We start from the raw sequence: 19,883 nt of genomic DNA, 5'->3' as shown, positions 1-19,883 counted from the left end.
GCTGACAATCTGCTGTCAGATTGTCTTGCGCAGATCTTGGTCGATTTTTGCCATCAATTTGACGTCAAATCATGTCAAGCTTTGCTCGGTTTTTGCCGTCAATTTGCTGTCAGGTTATGTCAACAAGCTTTGTCACCAAAACACAAGCTTAATGTGGACACAGATGGCACTGGATTTGTTACCAAGTTTTGAGCGAATTTGATGCCAATTTGGCAACAATTTGTTATCAAATTGCTTACTGGGTTTATTATTTATAATAGTTTTTTTTGTTGTATATCTGTGTTTTACGTATGATATATGTCCGTAAAAAATTAATAATACGGTACCCTTTTGCATATAAAATCTCACGATGTCGTGACATACATACGTAGAATTCTAATTTCGAAAGAGTACAATTATTAATTGTTTATGGATAGCATACAACGGGAAATATATAGATATACAACAAAAAATTATATATAAATAATAAAGATGTTCTAACAGAGCGTTTTTCTATATTATTTACTGCACACACGACAGATATGCTAACCTCATATATGTCACTGTTTTAATATCTCATTATGTGTTTTCAGTATCAAACATATTTGAAAGTTTACAAGATTTTGCTCTTCCCACAAAATGACATTGGATAAGTATTCTTTGCTAATGTGATAGAGCTTGGGTATTTTAGTAATGTGAGACAGGTTCTTAAATATAAGTAATAAGAGACATAATTAGAGATGAATATTTTTGTTATATTTTCATAGTTTATAATATAAGAGTATGTATATGTAACATAAACCTAATAATTTTCAAGTCATTAATCAATCTCTTTTATTTACAGTAGGATCTTTATGCTAGAAATAATGCATTTTTGGGTCTACGCAACCTAAAGGAAGACTGAATTGTAATGATGACAATTATACTGGTAATATTGCTGTATGAATGAGATTTTAATGTCACGCTGCCTATTTAATATTATATCATGTTTATTTTTATTTTAAGCAGGCAAAAGTAATAGACATACTAATTTGCAAACTAGGGATCCAGCTTGCATCGAATGTCTGGAGAGAATCCATTAACAAAGCACGAGATTCTTTTAAGCAAGAATTCATTATTATTGTCTCCGCTATTAGAATCTTGTGAAATGTTGTGGAAACATCAACACTCAGCGATCATGTATTAGATTTATTCGAGAAGCACTAATATTTTTTTAGTTGCGACATATGTTTGGAGAATCATATTTATGTTTTGAGTTCAGATCATGTACTTATGATAGATTAAAGTAGTTTAATGTAAGCAAATGCAAGCCTAAAAAATGCAATATTATTTGTTGCATATATCACATACTAAAGATTTTATAATGTATTTCATGTATGTTTCTGATGTTACTGAGAACTTCGTTTGTGGTTGCCCATTAATTTGTAAAGCAGGTGGTCTAATATCATTAGCTATCCTCAAAGAATATAATTTAGAGAATACAAAATATGGGATTCAATGTAAATCCATTATTACTGTCCAGATTTCTAAATCCATTGAAAGATAACAAAAACATAAATGGTTAGCCAGTCATATGCTGGATTTATTGAGGAATAAATAATATTTTTCTCAATTTCAACATATCCCAGACAGCACAAGGATGTCCTTAGGACATCCAAAGGACATCCAGGACATACATGTATGATATTCTCAGGATATTCCATTGTAATCCTCAGATCTCCTCTGGATGTCCTGAGGAAGAGTAAATGATAGCCATATATTAACCTCTGGAGAATCCAGGGAGATCCTGTGGAACATCCTAAGGATTTTTATGGGATATGTTAAGGATATTTTTCGTATGTTTCAACGAGCAAATTTTAAAATTTAAATATAAATTAAAATTATGTTTTGTTATTTACTGCCAATATTAAAAATCTATTAAAAATAGTTCACCGTTCTTTAATATTTGAGGCTTTCGTGCTGTACATGAATATTTTAGGTTTGACTCACAGGTTTGAGTTGTGTAATATTTTCTAAACAATCCAATATCTGAATTCCCTATGTTAGGATTGAATCAGAAATTGAACTGATAGAAAATAATTACATTTGTAATTTCCTGTCAGTTGCTTTTTGCAAGCTTTATATAATTCTCATGACCATATCTCAAATACGAGTTCGCGTGTCGCATAGCGGTAAACCAATGAACTAGCGGTTGAATACTATTGTTTGTAAAGTTTTTGGAATGTTGCGAACAGTAACATTTCTCATGAAATATTAAATAAATAATAATTTTGGATATATGAAAATGTGCGCATCAAATTCAATTATTAATATTAAACGAAATTAATGTTAACAATTAATTGCACATGTATATATATCCTCTGGAAATCCAAAAGACATCCAATATAATGGACAGGGCAGATATATCCTACGGACATCCAGGGGTTATCCACTGGACATTTATAGGACATTAATACTTATTATAATACTTGAGATTTCTAAATTATATTAAATAGCCGACACAACTAAAAATAATTATGTATGCATATTAAATTTTTATAAATTTATTTATAATAATATCTTAAAACATCCTATGTCCTGAACCGTCCTGGACATATTCAGGATGATCCTGAGGATGTTTTGTGCTGTCTGGGACGTTTAAAAATCAGATTTATGTTTGGAAGATTATAAGTTATATATTTCTGATAAAGTAAAATGATTTAATGTTCAAGATTCAAAATGCAATATTATGTATTCTTTATGTCACATTGCTAAATGTTTCATTATATATGTATATCTAGTGTATGTCTCACACGATATATCAACATGTTCAAAGCAGAACTTCAGAAATGATACTTTGATAATTTGACATTTCGTACTTGCCATGTCTATAAAAAGTATTACTTGCTTACATGTAACGCACTATTAATAGAAGAGCAAGGATATCAAAAAATATGAGTAGTAAATTAACATATAAAATCAATATAAGTAATTAATTATAAAATATGCATATAATGTTTTAATATCCCAGACAGCACAAAACATCCTCAGGATCATCCTGAATATGTCCAGGACGGTTCAGGACATTTGTAGGATGTTTTAAGATATTATTATAAATATATTTATAAAAATTTAATATGCATACATAATTATTTTTAGTTGTGTCGGCTATTTAATATAATTTAAAAATCTTAAGTATTATAATAAGTATTAATGTCCTATAAATGTCCAGTGGATAACCCCTGGATGTTCGTAGGATATATCTGCCCTGTCTATTATATTGGATGTCTTTTGGATTTCCAGAGGATATATATACATGTGCAATTAATTGTTAACATTAATTTCGTTTAATATTAATAATTGAATTTGATGCGCACATTTTCATATATCCAAAATTATTATTTATTTAATATTTCATGAGAAATGTTACTGTTCGCAACATTCCAAAAACTTTACAAACAATAGTATTCAACCGCTAGTTCGTTTGTTTACCGCTATGCGACATGCGAACTCGTATTTCAGATTTGGTCATGAGAATTATATAAAGCGTGCAAAGAGCAACTGACAGGAAATTACAAATGTAATTATTTTCTATCAGTTCAATTTCTGATGCAATCCCAACATAGGGAATTCAGATATTCCTAATTCAGCCAAACCTAAAATATTCATGTACAGCACGAAAGCCTCAAATATTAAAGAACGGTGAACTATTTTTAATAGATTTTTAATATTGGCAGTAAATAACAAAACATAATTTTAATTTATATTTAAATTTTAAAATTTGCTCCTTGAAACATACGAAAAATATCCCTAACCCAGTAAGCAATTTGATAACAAATTGTTGCCAAATTGGCATCAAATTCGCTCAAAACTTGGTAACAAATCCAGTGCCATTTGTGTCCGCATTAAGCTTGTGTTTTGGTGACAAAGCTTGTTGACATAACCTGACAGCAAATTGACGGCAAAAACCGAGCAAAGCTTGACATGATTTGACGTCAAATTGATGGCAAAAATCGAGCAAGATCTGCGCAAGACAATCTGATAGCAGATTGTCAGCAAAAACCGAACAAATTCTGCAGCTTTTGGCCATTCATATAAAAATATATATTTAAATAGATTTAAAGCCTTAACCCTAAGTAATAAAATGATGATAAGTTTTGGTCATAAAATGACCATTAGATAATTAGACATTATATAAAATCATATATTAATATGTTAAAACATATAGGTAAATTCAAATAACTTAATTTATAAAATTAAAGATCTTTTTGGACAGAAATTGTTTGAATAAGTGAAAATCGAACAATTATCTGTCCGATTTGCAAAAAATCAATTCAATATCTGAATTTCCTGTATAAGAATTGTGTCAAAAATTGAACTGATAGAAATATATATATTATAATATTATTAGCATTTTGTAGGCTTTATGTACACTCATGACAAGAATTTGAATACGGGTATAGATAATGAATAACGCGCCGCATAGCGATAAGCGACTGAACTATTTTATAATACTTTGTAATAAGCTGCAGATTTTGTTCGGTTTTTGCTGCCAATTTGCCATCAGATTGCGCACTCCAGATCCTGCTCAGTTTTTGCCGACAATCTGATGTCAGTCATGTCAGCAAGCTTTGCTCGGTTTCTGCTGCCAATTTGCTGTGTAGTTATGTTAGCAAGCTTTGCTTGATTCTTGCCGGCAATCTGCCAGCTTAATCGGTAATAACAACTCTTGTACCAAATTTGTAGCCTTTTTGCTGACAATAATTTGTAGCAAGCACTTGACAATATCTGTTAGAACAGACCTGGCTGACTGGGTAACATATCCTATAAAAATCCTTAGGATGTTCCACAGGATCTCCCTGGATTCTCCAGAGGTTAATATACGGCTATCATTTACTCTTCCTCAGGACATCCAGAGGAGATCTGAGGATTACAATGGGATATCCTGAGGATATCCTACATATATGTCCTGGATGCCCTTCGGACGTCCTAAGGACATCCTTGTGCTGTCTGGGTGATAAACGCTGAATTATCTACAACTGATAGAGGTTGGATATCTTCAATAATAAAACGTAGTATAACAGCATCTAACATTTTTTGAGTAATTGCGACATTTCCAGAACCCCATTTTCTAAAATTTGTTGTCTTTTTTTAACTGGATTTTCTAGGACATCTTCATTACGTCTTTTAGTTATTGCCAGTTCTACTTTTGCTTTTTCTAAATCTTTTAATTTGTATGGATGTTTTGCCTATTAATTTAACATATATTTGTATATATTAAAGTATTAGTATTAAATAACAAAAAATTAATTTTGATATAAAATATAAAATACACGCATAATAATAAATTTCATAAATACATACAATATAATTCATTTCATAAGTTATATAAGAAAATATAGATTTGATTGATGAAAGAAAGCAGAAGAAAATAAGAATATATTTAAGAAAAAAATAACCATAAAAATTTTAAAGGAGAAAACAAAAAATTGAAACAGATTGCAAAAGTTATTGATGCATTAATATATACATAAATATATTAAAAGATGAAAACTCTGAGAGAGAGATATGTGCTTTTGTAATTCAAACAATTAAAAGTTATCTTAACAAAAGCATAAATGTAACTTTAAACCATCATTGTTGATTCATGCAAAATGTCATATTTTTTCTATACGTACTGTTTTATGTTGCATTAAATAAGTCAAAAAATTTGAAAAAAGTAACGATTAAAGTAACTGTTAAATTCGTTACTCATTACCGAAAAATGTAACGAAGTTACTTTTTTCGTTACAAATAAAATTTGTAACGCCATTACCGTTACAGTTACCGAAAAAAAGTAACTGTAACGGTAACGGCGTTACAAGAAACGCGTTACTTCCCAACCCTGATGAAATACACCGATACAAATATATAAATATATCTATTCTAATATTTCTAATAATTCCATATTTCAACATATGTATATGCATTATATGTGATAGTACGTACATGTAAACCTTCAAGCATTATTATTACAAATATAATTATCATATTGATACAAGATTATTTCTCTGAAAAATAATGTGTTCATATGAACACTGCAGGGTTGGGAAAGTTACTTTATAAAAGTAACTCGTTACCGTTGCCGTTATTTTTTCTAAAAAGTAACTCGTTACCGTTACTCGTTACTAATTTTAAAAAGTAACTCGTTACCGTTACAGTTACTAAAAAGTAACGAGTCGTTACAATTTCCGTTACTTTTTTACAATACAAACTAATAAATTATTTTGCATAAGAAAAACTTTTAAAAAATTGTAAGCAATATTTCATTCAAGGTTTATTACAAAATAAATGATTAAATTTTATCGAAATTCTTTATTAATTTTTAATAAAATTTGTTGCTCCATAGTATCATCATTTAAATGCCCTCTTTGTGGTGTTAATACAGAGCCACCGATGCTAAACATTCTTTCTACAGATGCACTGCTTGGTAGAGCTGTATTATATATAATAAAAAGTTTTTTTAAGTTTTGGATAGTCGTTTAACATTTCTATATTACAATTATTTGATTTTAAAAACCGTTGCGATTCTTCTTGTTCAGATTCATTTTGCACCGTTTTTTGCTCAAAAATGAAAAAATCATCGTGATCGTCAGATTTTCCAGCTTTTGAAGAATTTTCAGTTGATCGGATTCCCAATAAATCCTCCAAGTAATTTTCAGCACGTTTTCTTTTTTCTCCGGTTAACCAGTTTAACTTAAATTTTGGATGTAAACATGCTGCTATTATTAATTCTTTTGTTTCAAATATTGTAAGAAATCTAAAATCAAATATAGTAAATTAAGCGACATTGTTTGTTTTATTGAAATTAATACTTTTGAATCAATAGTTTAAAATAAAATAATATTTTTCAATTAAATCCTTATTTAAAATTAAATAACATATGTATTAATCAAATTAATAAGTTACCTTTTATTTAAACCTTGCTGAATAGCTTCAACTAATGAATGGCAATCTATAAGGTCAGATTTATTGAGATTTTCTAATTTTCGTTGCAAGGTACTTAGAACTGGTAGTAAATGAGAGCTCTGCTTTTCCGAAAATATAAAGCTCTCATTGGATATCGCGCGTCGCGTCATCGCACTGGTCTGCAAGAGCCATAAGTTGATCAATCACATTCAAGCATTTTTACAACATAATAAGAATGCTAATTGGTCGATTTGCTTACGGCTTTACGGTTAAGATAAAAATTTTATCACGCACAATAGCAAGAATAATATCTTAAATAAATCAAAAAATTTGAAAAAAGTAACGATAAAAGTAACTGTTAAATTCGTTACTCGTTACCGAAAAATTTAACGAAGTTACTTTTTCCGTTACAAATAAAATTTGTAACGCCATTACCGTTACAGTTACCGAAAAAAAGTAACTGTAACGGTAACGGCGTTACAAGTAACGCGTTACTTCCCAACTCTGATAGTTATGTATATATTCGATTCTTACATGTTTTGTAATAGTAGTAAGAAAATTGTTAATAATGCTTAATAACTTGCGATCTTAAAATATAATTCCGGACTCGATTCCTTAATCATATAAGCTGTTTTGCTTAAATAGTTCTTGATGATATCAATATTTTTAGTGCAACTTAAGAATTTAGAAATTTTATTATCAGTTTTGTTCTTACATATTATACAAGTCTTGCCAAATAGAGTCTGTCTCGCACGAAAACAAACCATTACGATATGTCCATTCTTTCCACCATAGTAAAAGTCTATAACGGAGAAAATAAAATTCTGTTATAAAACTTTAGCATATAATTCTGTGTAATCTAATTGAATAACTTTTAATCTCTAACATTGTAAAATATAAGAAAGCAGGTATAAAAATGCTATAAATGTAATATAAAAAATATGTTTTCTAGGGTCCGCAAAATGTTGCATTAATTCATTTTTGACTTCTTCTAAACACTCCCGGCGATGTAATAAACATGCTCATTTTGCAGCCTCTTGCCTTAAACATTTTTCATGCTCATCTTCGTTAGGAATTTCTGTGTAATTAATTTTCTCCAACATCCTGTAATGTATTCCGCATCATTATCTAAAAATTATTGTTCAATAATATAAAGTTTTATATTTATTTTTGTTACCATCCTATTTGTTACTATCCTTTTTTTTATGTTCTATTTTATTTTTCTCTGTTCTATTTTTATAAATCATTATCAGACTACTAGATATAAACTGTGCAGTATGTTTGCAAATTTTTAAATAGCAACAAAATAGCGGAAAGAAAAAATGTATATATGTTTTTGGAAAATATGTATATATGTTTTTCGAAAAAATGTATATATGTTTTATGGAAAATATGAAATTCTTCTTTTTTATTAAATTTCTAATTATAATAAAGATGTCTGTGGCAGAGAAATCAATGCTTAGCAAAAACATTTTATTTATAATAGATCACAACTTTGCGTATTATAGTTCAAAATTTTTTCAGGATGATAAAGAGAGCACAATGAGCATATATACATTATCTCTCACCGATGAATTGAATGCAATTATGATATCCCGAAAAAAGTCCATACATAATTAAATATAATTATATGTGTATAATAACATTGGAAAAAGAGCCATAGTTAAAACAGAGCTATTAGATATGTTCGTTTCAATTTGCCTTTTTATTATGGATATGTGGACAATATCCTCTATGTTTACTGAGATTCTAACTATCTTCAACTCGTTTTATTCGAGGCTACAGTTCACTATGGAGGAAGAAGTAGACAATAAACACAATTTTCTAAACGTCACAATAATTGTAAATAACAATGTAATAGAATTCGGAATAGTATCATAAATCTACCTACTTTAGGAGATACCTGATTTATAAATCTAACCATTCACTATGCCGTAAGAGAGAAACCATCATTGGTTTGGTGGACCGAGCCTTTGTATTGTTATACCCGAGATTTCACCAGAAAAACTTAAAATTGATAATTGCTATTTTCCTAGACAATAGTTATCTTCTGGCTTACATTTCTAGTACGATTTGTGAACGTATAAAATTCTAATTTACAAAAAACCGACCGACAGCTGTGACCAGAGAAAACAATCAACCAGTGGAATCGCATTCAATTCTTTACGATATCTTACATTACTATCTTTTCAAAGCAATCTAAATAAGTTTTTCTACGATCTTGATACGAGATTATCATATGCCGGTTTTGACAAACTTAATGATTTTGTCAAAGTACAAAAAGACTCAATCCTTAAGGATTGAGCACAACAACTTAATGTACAAAATTTTGTGTAAAGATTGCGACGCATTTTATGTCGGACAAACTTGTAGACAGCTAAAGAAAAGGATTTCCGAACGTCGAAATCACATATGTAGAAACATATCAATCAGCTCTGGGTCATTACGAACTACAGACTTGAGATCGATTATGAATTTTACTGGAATGGAGTCGAAATTTTAGACAGTAAAACTTCGCTCGGTAAAAGGCTCGTCTCCGGAGTGCTGTTCATTAAGCGGCAGAAGAATGGCCAGCAGGGTAATACAAAATATTTACACCATTTATGACAAGATGATATGTGAAGAACTTGTCAAAAAATTAATCGATTAAAAAATTTTGAGTTTACATTTAATTTTAAAAATTTAGATTAAATTTTTAAAATTAATTAAATTTGCCACATTCGCCTTGTTTCCAATGTTTTTGTTTTTTTGTCTTGTTTTCGTGATCTTTGTTACGTATCTTCACTGTAGTGGAAAACTTGGCAAAATTTAAAAATTGATGGGTTTGGAAATTAAAAATTGGATTAAAATTTAAAAATTTGGATTGAATTTTAGAAATTAATTAAAGTTATCTCATTTTCCTTTTCCCACCGTTTCTAGTTTTATTTTGTTTTATAGCTTGTTTTTGTGACTTGTACGTATTTCTTCTATAATTGAGAACTTGCCAAAAAATTCAAATATTGATTGATTAGGAAACTTAAATTTTAATTTGATTTCAAAGTTTGAATTGGAAGTAAAGATTAACCAAACTTGCCGCGTTAGTATTTCTCTCGCAATTTTTGCTTTTTTAAATCTTTTGTTTATGATCATCTTTGATCATAAAACAGTTTATGATCGTTGTTTATGTGAACGTACCGACCGGTCAACATGAGTCATCATTACATTTATAAACCATAAACCACCGACAAATATACATATGGCGATGGCGTGTGGATGTTGTTCACTAATTTGTACAGACCTTACGCGAGTTTTAATGAGCCTTTCTTTCTAATTAATTCTAATTTGAAATTTGATTTTTTTTATAATAACAAATATTGTGTAGGTCAAATTTTAAAATTTCGATGTAATCTTTACATATTTATATCCAAGCTGAAGATGGACCACAAAACGGTCCAAGGCGTATATTTTTAATGCACATTTGTTAATAAAATTTAACAATAATTAGTTCGCGCACTAGTATCCGCGCCTTGGCTCTTATCTGCTGGTTTTTCCACATAATTGAAATACATTTGTGCGTATCTTTCACATAAAAATAGATTTTTCAGTTTTAAAAAATATTTTACTCAGAATATGCTACAAAATTATACAGAAAAAACTATATGATACCATTTAAAAAAAAATAACATTGATCTTAAAATTTGCGTCAAAAAATTTTCTCCGCTATTTAATATGTATCTCATAAAATCGTATAAGCACGTATAATTTATTTTTTGAAGAAAATACGTTTTACGAACTCATACGATGTATATAATTTTAACACATTCTAGATAAAATATATTAGTGTACTATATTATATTCTTAGAATGATCTTTTTGAACCGGAAAAATCAATTTTCAAATAGTGGATATACACAAGTATGTTTAAGAAAATAGAAAGAAAAATTTTTACTAGCTTACTACATCATGATTATGTTTAAAATGAAAACAGACAATTCTAGCAAAATTAGAATTCTATAAAACTGTAGCCGCGCCTTCGAATTACACGTCCACATTAACAGAATTTATTTGTTTCGCCGATCGGAGAGATAGGACGTAAATGATTTGAGCGGGTTTAGTTTGTTGAAAAGTGTTTATTCCTTTCGACACCAACTCCCGGACCGTCTTAGGTAATCGCACGCGACAGCAAGATATAATCGGACACGCGAATTATCGTTTTAACTATAACTATATGAGCGTTAGACTTTCGGTGTGCTCCCGGTGAAGGCTTGCGACGAAATGAGTTAACGAAAAGCCATTCTTTCCGATCCCGGTCGATACGTGTACCACAAAAAAGGAGGAATTTCGATCGTTCGACTCCGAGAGCCAATCGGCTATCGACAACGAGGTGTTTGTCGGAATCGAACGATACGAAGAAACTACAAAAACGGAATGAAAACAAGGCTTCGCACGTAACGTCTCGCTTTAGAACGTTCGAGAAACAAAATTAATAATATAATTTATAAAACTCTTACTTTCTCGAACATCCCGCTCGCCTCGTATACCGGGTAGGTTACGAAATAACTGGTTAAATCCTACCAACATAATCGATACACTAAAAAATGACCCGGAGTTAACGCGGAAAAGTCATTCGGATCATCATGTAACGCGGAAATCGGGCGGGAATTTAGGCAAGCCTCGATTTGACACAGCAGCGTAGCGAACTCGATCTGCGATAATGTTCGGGAACCAATCGCTCGTTTCAAATGAAACTTTAATCCTTTGACACCGGCTTCCCAAAGTCCGCCGAAATGCGGAGCAGAGGGAGGTATAAAATGCCATTTTACGTTATCATTAGCTATAGCGTCTTGTATTTGAGGGTCGGCGACAAGTCGCTGAAAGGTAGTGTTTAATTCGCGGTCCGCGCCTTGAAAATTAGTGCCGTTATCACTGTACATGTCGGATGGAAGACCGCGACGGCTTGCAAATCTCCGAAAGGCGGAGAGAAAACCGTTAGTAGCGTAATTATCTACGTATTCTAAATGGACGGCCTTTGTCGAGAGACAAATAAAAACGGCAACATAATATTTTTTGGATCGTTGACCGCGGCCGACTGACAGAATTATATTCATCGGCCCGGCGTAATCGACGCCTGTGTGCGAGAACGGGGCCGAAGGCGTGACGCGGGGCTGGGGGAGATTCCCCATCAGCTGTTGCGAGGTACGTGCGCGTTCGCGTACGCACTTTACACAACTACGTATGAGATTTTACACTGGTGCGCGCTGAAATTATCCAATAATTTTGGCGTAAAATTCTTAACATTAATTGAGTACCTCCATGAAGAGAGGCTTTATGAGCTTGAGCGATTAATAAATCCGAAATTCGATGTTTCGGTAAAATTATAGGGTGCCGTTCATCATAACTGAGTGACGAATTGTCAATCCGCCCGCCAAGGCGAATTAATTTATCTTTCCCGAGAAAGGGATAAAGCGATAACAAAGAACTGGATCTTGGCAGTAAACAATTATCGTTTAACGCTTGAATTTCGGATGGAAAATGACGTTGTTGCACGTAACGGAGCCAAAACAAGGAAGCTTCTTTGAGTTCGGCAGCGGACAAGCACGTCGTATTCACGTTCGTATTGGTCGCGCGACATTTTAGATTATTAATAAAACGTTGCACGCGTGCCGTGACTCGAATTAACTTCTTCCATGTAGAGACTTCGTTCGGTAATTTCCACTCCAGAATGTGTTGAGCATGACAAACGATCGTATTTCGCGTTTCGGTTTCGATTATCTGACGATCGGCCTCAAGTTGATCTTTTAATTTATCATGGATCGGCCACGCGGTAGAAGGGGAACGCAACCAGGCAGGGCCGGCCCACCAAAGTTCGAAATCGCGGAGTTCAGCGGGTGACAAACCTCGCGACGCGCAATCCGCTGGATTTTCTTTAGATGGGACGTGATTCCATTTAATCGACGGCAGCCGAGTTTGTACTTCCGATACACGATTCGCCACATAAGTAGTCCATCTTGATGGATGGCCTCGTAACCATGCGAGCGCGACCGAAGAATCTGTCCATCCGTACATCGGAATATGCTGCAAATTTAACGATTTTTGCGCGAATTCTAGCAATCGAGTTAATAAGACTATGGCATTTAATTCTAGACGCGGCACGCTAATCGTTTTAATCGGCGCTACCTTTGATTTTGCGGTTATTAAGACTACTGAAAACTCGCTGAGCGATCGGAGAATTCTTAAATAAACGACAGCGGCGTACGCGCGATTAGACGCGTCGGCGAACCCGTGCAACTCGATAGCCAAATTTTCCGGATGCATTCCAGTCCATCGCGGAATGCGAATTTCTTTTAAATTTATGAATTCCGCACAATATTTTTTCCAGGACTCTAACAAGTCCGCTGCGATAGGAAAATCCCAATCGAGTTTTCTTAGCCACAGTTCTTGCATCATAATTTTCGCGGTGATTATTACCGGAGAAACCCATCCCAGTGGATCGAAGAATTTCGCGATAAATGATAGTATCAAACGTTTCGTATTCTATTGACCGAAGGTGACTCGATCTGAAAACGAAACGAATCTTCTCGTGGTATCCACTTAAGTCCGAGCACCTTAAGCGTATCATCCTTATCGAATGTACGAGCGATAGCGAGTTCATGCTCTCCCGGAGGAATGTCTGTTAATAATTCTATAGAATTGGCAGCCCATTTGCGTAAATGAAAACCGCCTCGCGCCATCAATTTCGTAAGCTGATCGCGACTTTCCTTTAGCGACGGAACTTCATCGGCGCCAAATAGAACGTCGTCGACGTAAATAAATTCTTGTACTATTGTTTGTGCTTTTGGAAAAGAATGACCTTCGTCGAGAGATAATTGATTGATAACGCGCATGGCTAAATACGGAGCTGGAGCAGTACCGTATGTAACTGTAAGCAATCGATAAGATTGTATCGGAGAATTAATATTAGATCGCCAAAAAATCCGTAAAAAATCGACATCGTCTCGATGAACGCGGATCTGTCGAAACATCTTTTCGATATTGGCGGTGTACACATAACGAAACTGACGCCAACGAAGGATAATTGAGGACAAATCGCGTTGTAATTTAGGCCCGGTCATTAAATGATTATTTAATGTAGAACCATTGCTCGTTTTGCACGACGCGTTAAATACTACGCGAAGTTTCGTCGTGCTGCTAGACTCGCGTAGTACCGGATGATGCGGTATATACACCGCTTGGTTAAGCGTCGGATTTTCGTCGGAGACAGGTTCCATATGACCCATAGATTTATATTCATTTAAGAAAGAATGATAGGGTTTCGCGAGATCCGGATTTTTTCGTAGGCGTTGTTCTCATTTCGAATAAAGAAGCGCGGCAGTTTCGCGCGAAGATCCTATATCGAGCGGAGGGTTGGTTTTAAATGGTAACCGTATTATATAGCGGCCGTCTTCGGCACGCTGATGTGTTTCGATAAAATGTTGTTCGCATTTTTTATCTTCTTCCGACAGCTGAAGTTCGGAAGAAATTTCCTCGATCTCCCAAAATTTTTGAAGGAGAGAATCGAGCGAAGGAAATGTTACGCAATTTAATGAAGTCGCGGAACCGGTGATTGAATTAGAAGTGCCGGTAGGACCGGATAATATCCATCCTAAAGCAGTAAGCTGGGCCGTCGGAGTTCCGGTCGGACCATGTTTTACCTTTTGCTTTAATAACGATCCATATTAATCTGATCCGATGAGCAGATGGATCGGATGATTGCTAAACGGATCCGGATCCGCGAGAGATAATTTCCGTAAATGCGGCCAATAATCTACGGTTTTAGTCTTTGAGCCAGCATATGACGTAATTTTTTGATATACGAAAGCAGTCAAAGAAAAGGTTGAGGAACCTCGTCCATTACAAGACTCGAGAGTAAGAGACACCTGAGATTTCGCTACGCCACTGTATCGTTCGCCGAAACACTGTACGTGGAGGCTCGCGCGGGAACGTTTCGTGCGCATAGTTTGACACAACGATTCCGAGATAAAGCTAACAGCCGAGCCTTGATCTAACAACACACGAACTTTAAATTTACGTCCTTCGATGGTACGAAGTATTACCCATGCGGTGGCTAGTAACACGTTCGGCGGATTTTTCAGCGGCGAATGAATCGTTTGAACGGAAGCGAAGGCGGTCTCGTTCTTCATCTCAGGGGCGGCTGAGCCGCTCGGTGAAGCGTTAAGCGTTTTGTTTTCCGAAACAGAATTTTCACTAATCTTCTGTACTGGTATATTCGAGTCACGATGCAAGAGCGTATGATGTGCTCGTCGGCACAAATTACAGCGTTTTTTACTCTTGCAAGAGTTCGGGAAATGGCCGACCTTTAAACAATTAAAGCAACATTTGTGCGATTTGAGAAACTGAGTTCTCTGTTCGACGGATTTACGCTTAAACTCGTCGCATAACATCAAATTATGATTGCCGGAACAATTCAAACATTTTTCGGTGGCTACGTTATTCACCGAGGCCCGATTAGAGCCTTTATTTTTATGAGACGAAGTATCGGCATTTAACTTAGAATGTTCGGTTAGTCCTCGAATTCGCAGCGTCATAAAATCTCGAATCTCTTCATAAGTCGGAGATGCGGTTGATTTACCGCGTTGCAGATTCCACTCATTACGTGTGCGTGGACTAAATTTTTGCGAAACAATATAGACTAATAAGTCATCCCATTTTTCAACAGGTCTGCCTAAATTTGTTAACGCGGCTAATGACGCGGCAACGGTATCGCGTAAACCTTTGAGTTCGACAGCGGATTCCGTTTTCATAATAGGCAAATCAGCGAAAGCATGAATATGCGCATGAATAATCGCGTTTTGATTATCGTACTCTTCGATAAGTAATTTCCACGCACCATCGTAATTTGTGTCTGCAATCTTAACATGATTAATTAATACAGCGGCTTCGCCCGTGATACTGGCTTTTAAATAATGTAATTTCTGCGTATTCGACAGCGATTCTTTCGAGGCGACGAGCGATTCGAATATTCCGCGGAAGTTTCCCCATTCCGCGAAATTACCGGAAAATTTCGGCAACGGGATTCGTGGTAATTGCAATGAAACCGCACCAGACAATTCGCGAGAAGAAATGTGGCTTACCGATGATGCCGCAGTCGGGTCGCACCGAGAGAATTTACCTATCACGTCTGCGAGGTAGTCCGCCGCTTCGTGGTAGACGTCCTCGGCCGTAAAGAATTCCTCCTCGGTGAAGTATTGGACTGTACGCTGTTCGTCGGCCGTTGCTATTTGCTGAAGTTGGACGTTGAGACGTTGACACCTTTCCCATAATGTCTCCAAGGCGTCCAGTCGACTCTTCGCCTTGTATTGCGTGACGTTGGCCTTGCCCATTTTCTTAAAGTTGGGGAACACTCGCTTCATCGAGCTTATTGTAATAGATTGCTCGATGAGGAGGCCCTGCAGCGAGTCAGCAACAATTTACCACCTGGTGGTTGTAGAGATGCTGAAGCGTGACGACTGGTCCGTCGCACGCGGATGTGCGAAGACGCACTATAATTTTCACTTAACAGTGCAGCGCGCTAAAGCGTGCGACAACTATGTGTAACTGCGGATTACGCAGGTCGCACTCTGAGGTGCGGAGTGCTAAAGAGCACAAAGATTGCACTTAAGCTGTGCAAAGCGCTAAGAAACACGAGATTTGCGCGGCACTGCGGATTACGCAGGACGCACTTTGAGGTGTGGAGTGCTAAAGAGCACAAAGATTGCACTTAAGCTGTGCAAAGCGCTAAGAAGCGCGAGATTCGCGCGGCACTGCGGATTACGCAGGGCGCAAATAATAATGATACGTTGTGCTTAAGAGCACAACTTTAATAATGCAAAGGGATGCAAAGTTGACTTCGCGCACTTTATTTTCCCGGAAGTCCTTTCAACGCACTCGCGTTATTATTTACGGCAGCGGAATGCGGATAGATGTTTTGATATCGCGCACCGTCTCGCGATAGTTTTTATAAGTGCTGTTACCTTAGCGTGTCAGCGTTCTCACTCGCACTCCGCGAACTGATTACCGAATCACTATCTGTTTTTCCAAAATCCGGCTCGAAGGACCATTTAATGTAGCCGCGCCTTCGAATTACACGTCCACATTAACAGAATTTATTTGTTTCGCCGATCGGAGAGATAGGACGTAAATGATTTGAGCGGGTTTAGTTTGTTGAAAAGTGTTTATTCCTTTCGACACCAACTTCCGGACCGTCTTAGGTAATCGCATGCGACAGCAAGATATAATCGGACACGCGAATTATCGTTTTAACTATAACTATATGAGCGTTAGACTTTCGGTGTTCTCCCGGTGAAGGCTTGCGACGAAGTGAGTTAACGAAAAGCCCTTCTTTCCGATCCACGCACAAGAATCCCGGTCGATACGTGTACCACAAAAAAGGAGGAATTTCGATCGTTCGACTCCGAGAGCCAATCGGCTATCGACAACGAGGTGTTTGTCGGAATCGAACGATACGAAGAAACTACAAAAACGGAATGAAAAAAAGGCTTCGCACGTAACGTCTCGCTTTAGAACGTTCGAGAAACAAAATTAATAATATAATTTATAAAACTCTTACTTTCTCGAACAAAAACTGACTAACGATAACTGCAATTTGTTAGAGACCAAGACATGCTATCCTATACTATTGGTTAGTAAGATGTGAATATATTCCAAAAAGAACCTTTATATAGTTGCTGCTATTTTTAATGGACCATGTTATTTTGTAAAACTGCACATATTATATGTTATCTTGCACCTGTAAAAGCGCATACGCTCTAATAATTTTTTTATCATAAATAAATACTATTTGGATATAAAAAGTAATGTAAAGTGATTATCTGATTGAATTATCCAGAAATGTTATTCAGAAGAATAGTGTATAATCATATTTCTATATTAAATATAAGAATAAGGCTCTTAATATAAAAATCTATTAAGAATGGGACATAATAGCAATAAGAGCCCAGCGCAGTAAGGGGTGCATATAAAAGTTTATTGTAAAAACAACTCAATGTAACATAAATAAATGTAGAGCGGACGTCTCGGCTAATTTTTTAATCATCATCAGCGCACGGATTAAAATTAAAATTAACCGGAAGATAGTGTTACGTCCAGACTCAATGGAAGGAAGTCAGCGGGAGGGCGTAACCTACTTACCTCGAAACACACACTCTCTCTCTTTTCCGAGACAAGTGTTTCCGAGTCGAACGAACCATACAGGGCCTTAGACAGGTCAACGACCGGAAAGGGATCGAAAGGCCGTTCGATCGGTGGTCCCTTTTCGGTAAAGGAACTGAATCCTTATTACCCAGGATGGGACCCTGTGCGATTTCGTGTAACAGGAAGGAGATCGGGTTAATAAGTTACTCGAATTTTAAAGTTTAACGGTGCATTTATTAAAAAAAAATAAATGAATGATTTTAAAAAGGATTAAAAATTAATAAAGAACATTTAGTTCGGTTTATGAAAGCTTATATGCAAAATACATCTTCTTAAATTCTAATGTGTAATTGTAAGTATTCGTGTGCGTGAGTGTAGGTAAAGGAAAATTATGTTCTCGCGGGATTCCTCCGTATTACAATAAATACGAAGGACATCAACCGGAATTAAACGGGGAGAGTAGAATTTAAATTCCGGTTGGAGATTTACAATATAAAGTTTAAATAGTTATAAATTATAGGGAAAAAAAGGAAAAATTAAAAAGTAAGGGAAAAGGTAGGATGACTATTAAAGATCCCGGATTAGTACGGTAGAGGAGGAAGGGAACTTCATCCAGAAGATCTCGATAGGGACGGCTAGAGGAAATCGGGAACCAGGGACAAAAAATGGAACAATTGAGCCAGGTGGACTGGTTCGAAGAATAAGATGAAATTGGTCAAGATCCACTATATCTGGACCGACGCGATAATCTTCGTCTGTAAGAGGGACAGGGTAAGGGGGAAATTGACTTAAGAGATATCCGTACCAGTCTTCCCTATCCCGGTCTTCGAAAAGAGACTCCGATTCTCCTTCAGGATCGGAAGATTCCGATTTGAAATCTTCCGGTTCCTCTTTGAGGTCGGGACACTCTTCTACGAAGTCGTGGAGGGCTTCTTCGAAATCGTGAGACGCTCTTGGGAGATCGGCCGATTCGAGGCGGGAAGAGGAGGGATTTGAATGGGTAGGAATCGGATGAGGAATCGATTGTTTAGAGAGAGGTTGTGGATGATCAGGGAAAAGAGGGGGAGTGGGAATTCTCGAAGGTTGAGGTTGTTCGGAAAGGATAGGTGGACTGTCAGAAGGGGGAGGGGGAGTGGGATTTCTCAGCGGTTGCTGGAAATCATCGAAAGCGGGAGAATATCCGGAAGGAGAAGGGGGATCAGGATTCTCCAGACGAAGAGATTCGGAGGAGGTAGATGGATGTTCAGGGGGAGAAGGTGGAATAAGATTTTCCGATCATGGAGGGTGTTCAGAGAAGGTAGGCGATGGGGGACGCTCGGGGGAAGAGACGGGGGAATAAGAAGGAGGTGAATAGTCAAAAGAAGAACTAGGGGGCCAAGGGTGTGTATTGTGTGTTGGTGTGTTGATTGAACGCTGGACTCTTAATTTAAAGGAACGTTCATCTAAATTTAACTTATTGTAATCTATAGTAAAGGTGGGATCCGCGGACGCCCGAGCCAATAGTTCCCGGATCTTTTTATTTTACAAATGTGTTTCGCCCAGCACTTAGAGCGTTTCGCTGGGGTTGTTTTCACTAGGAACACATGCAAGAGTTAACAGAGATATTGATACTTAGTTAAAGGAAACAGTTTGATAATGATAAAATAATAAAGAAAAATGGAGAACTTTCATAAAGATCGCGTTTAATATATATTTCTTTTGAGAAACAGGGGAAATAAAACGATGTAGAGAGAGAATTATTATGGAAGTAAGGAAAGAAGATTTCCTTCCCAGCCAAGTATGAATGCCAATCATGCTATTACGCCAGGA

General features: G+C 35.7%; 1 protein-coding gene across 1 annotated transcript; it reads right to left on the bottom strand.

The window, feature by feature from the left end:
• Window positions 1-12,193: 12,193 nt before the first annotated feature.
• On the bottom strand, window positions 12,194-13,331 carry LOC138944169 (uncharacterized; the record flags this gene model as incomplete). The annotated part of the gene is made up of 1 exon (XM_070315083.1): window positions 12,194-13,331. A coding segment is annotated over exon 1 (1,138 nt), but the record flags the coding sequence as incomplete, so codon positions are not given.
• Between the last annotated feature and the right edge of the window lie 6,552 nt (window positions 13,332-19,883).

This window comes from Polyergus mexicanus, unplaced genomic scaffold (assembly GCF_030449975.1).
Source record: "Polyergus mexicanus isolate NDT 795.1 unplaced genomic scaffold, iyPolMexi1.0 SCAF_105, whole genome shotgun sequence".
Taxonomy (NCBI): Eukaryota; Metazoa; Arthropoda; class Insecta; order Hymenoptera; family Formicidae; genus Polyergus; species Polyergus mexicanus.
Note: the sequence above shows the minus strand (reverse complement) of the source record. Positions and strands in the feature narration are given on the sequence as shown.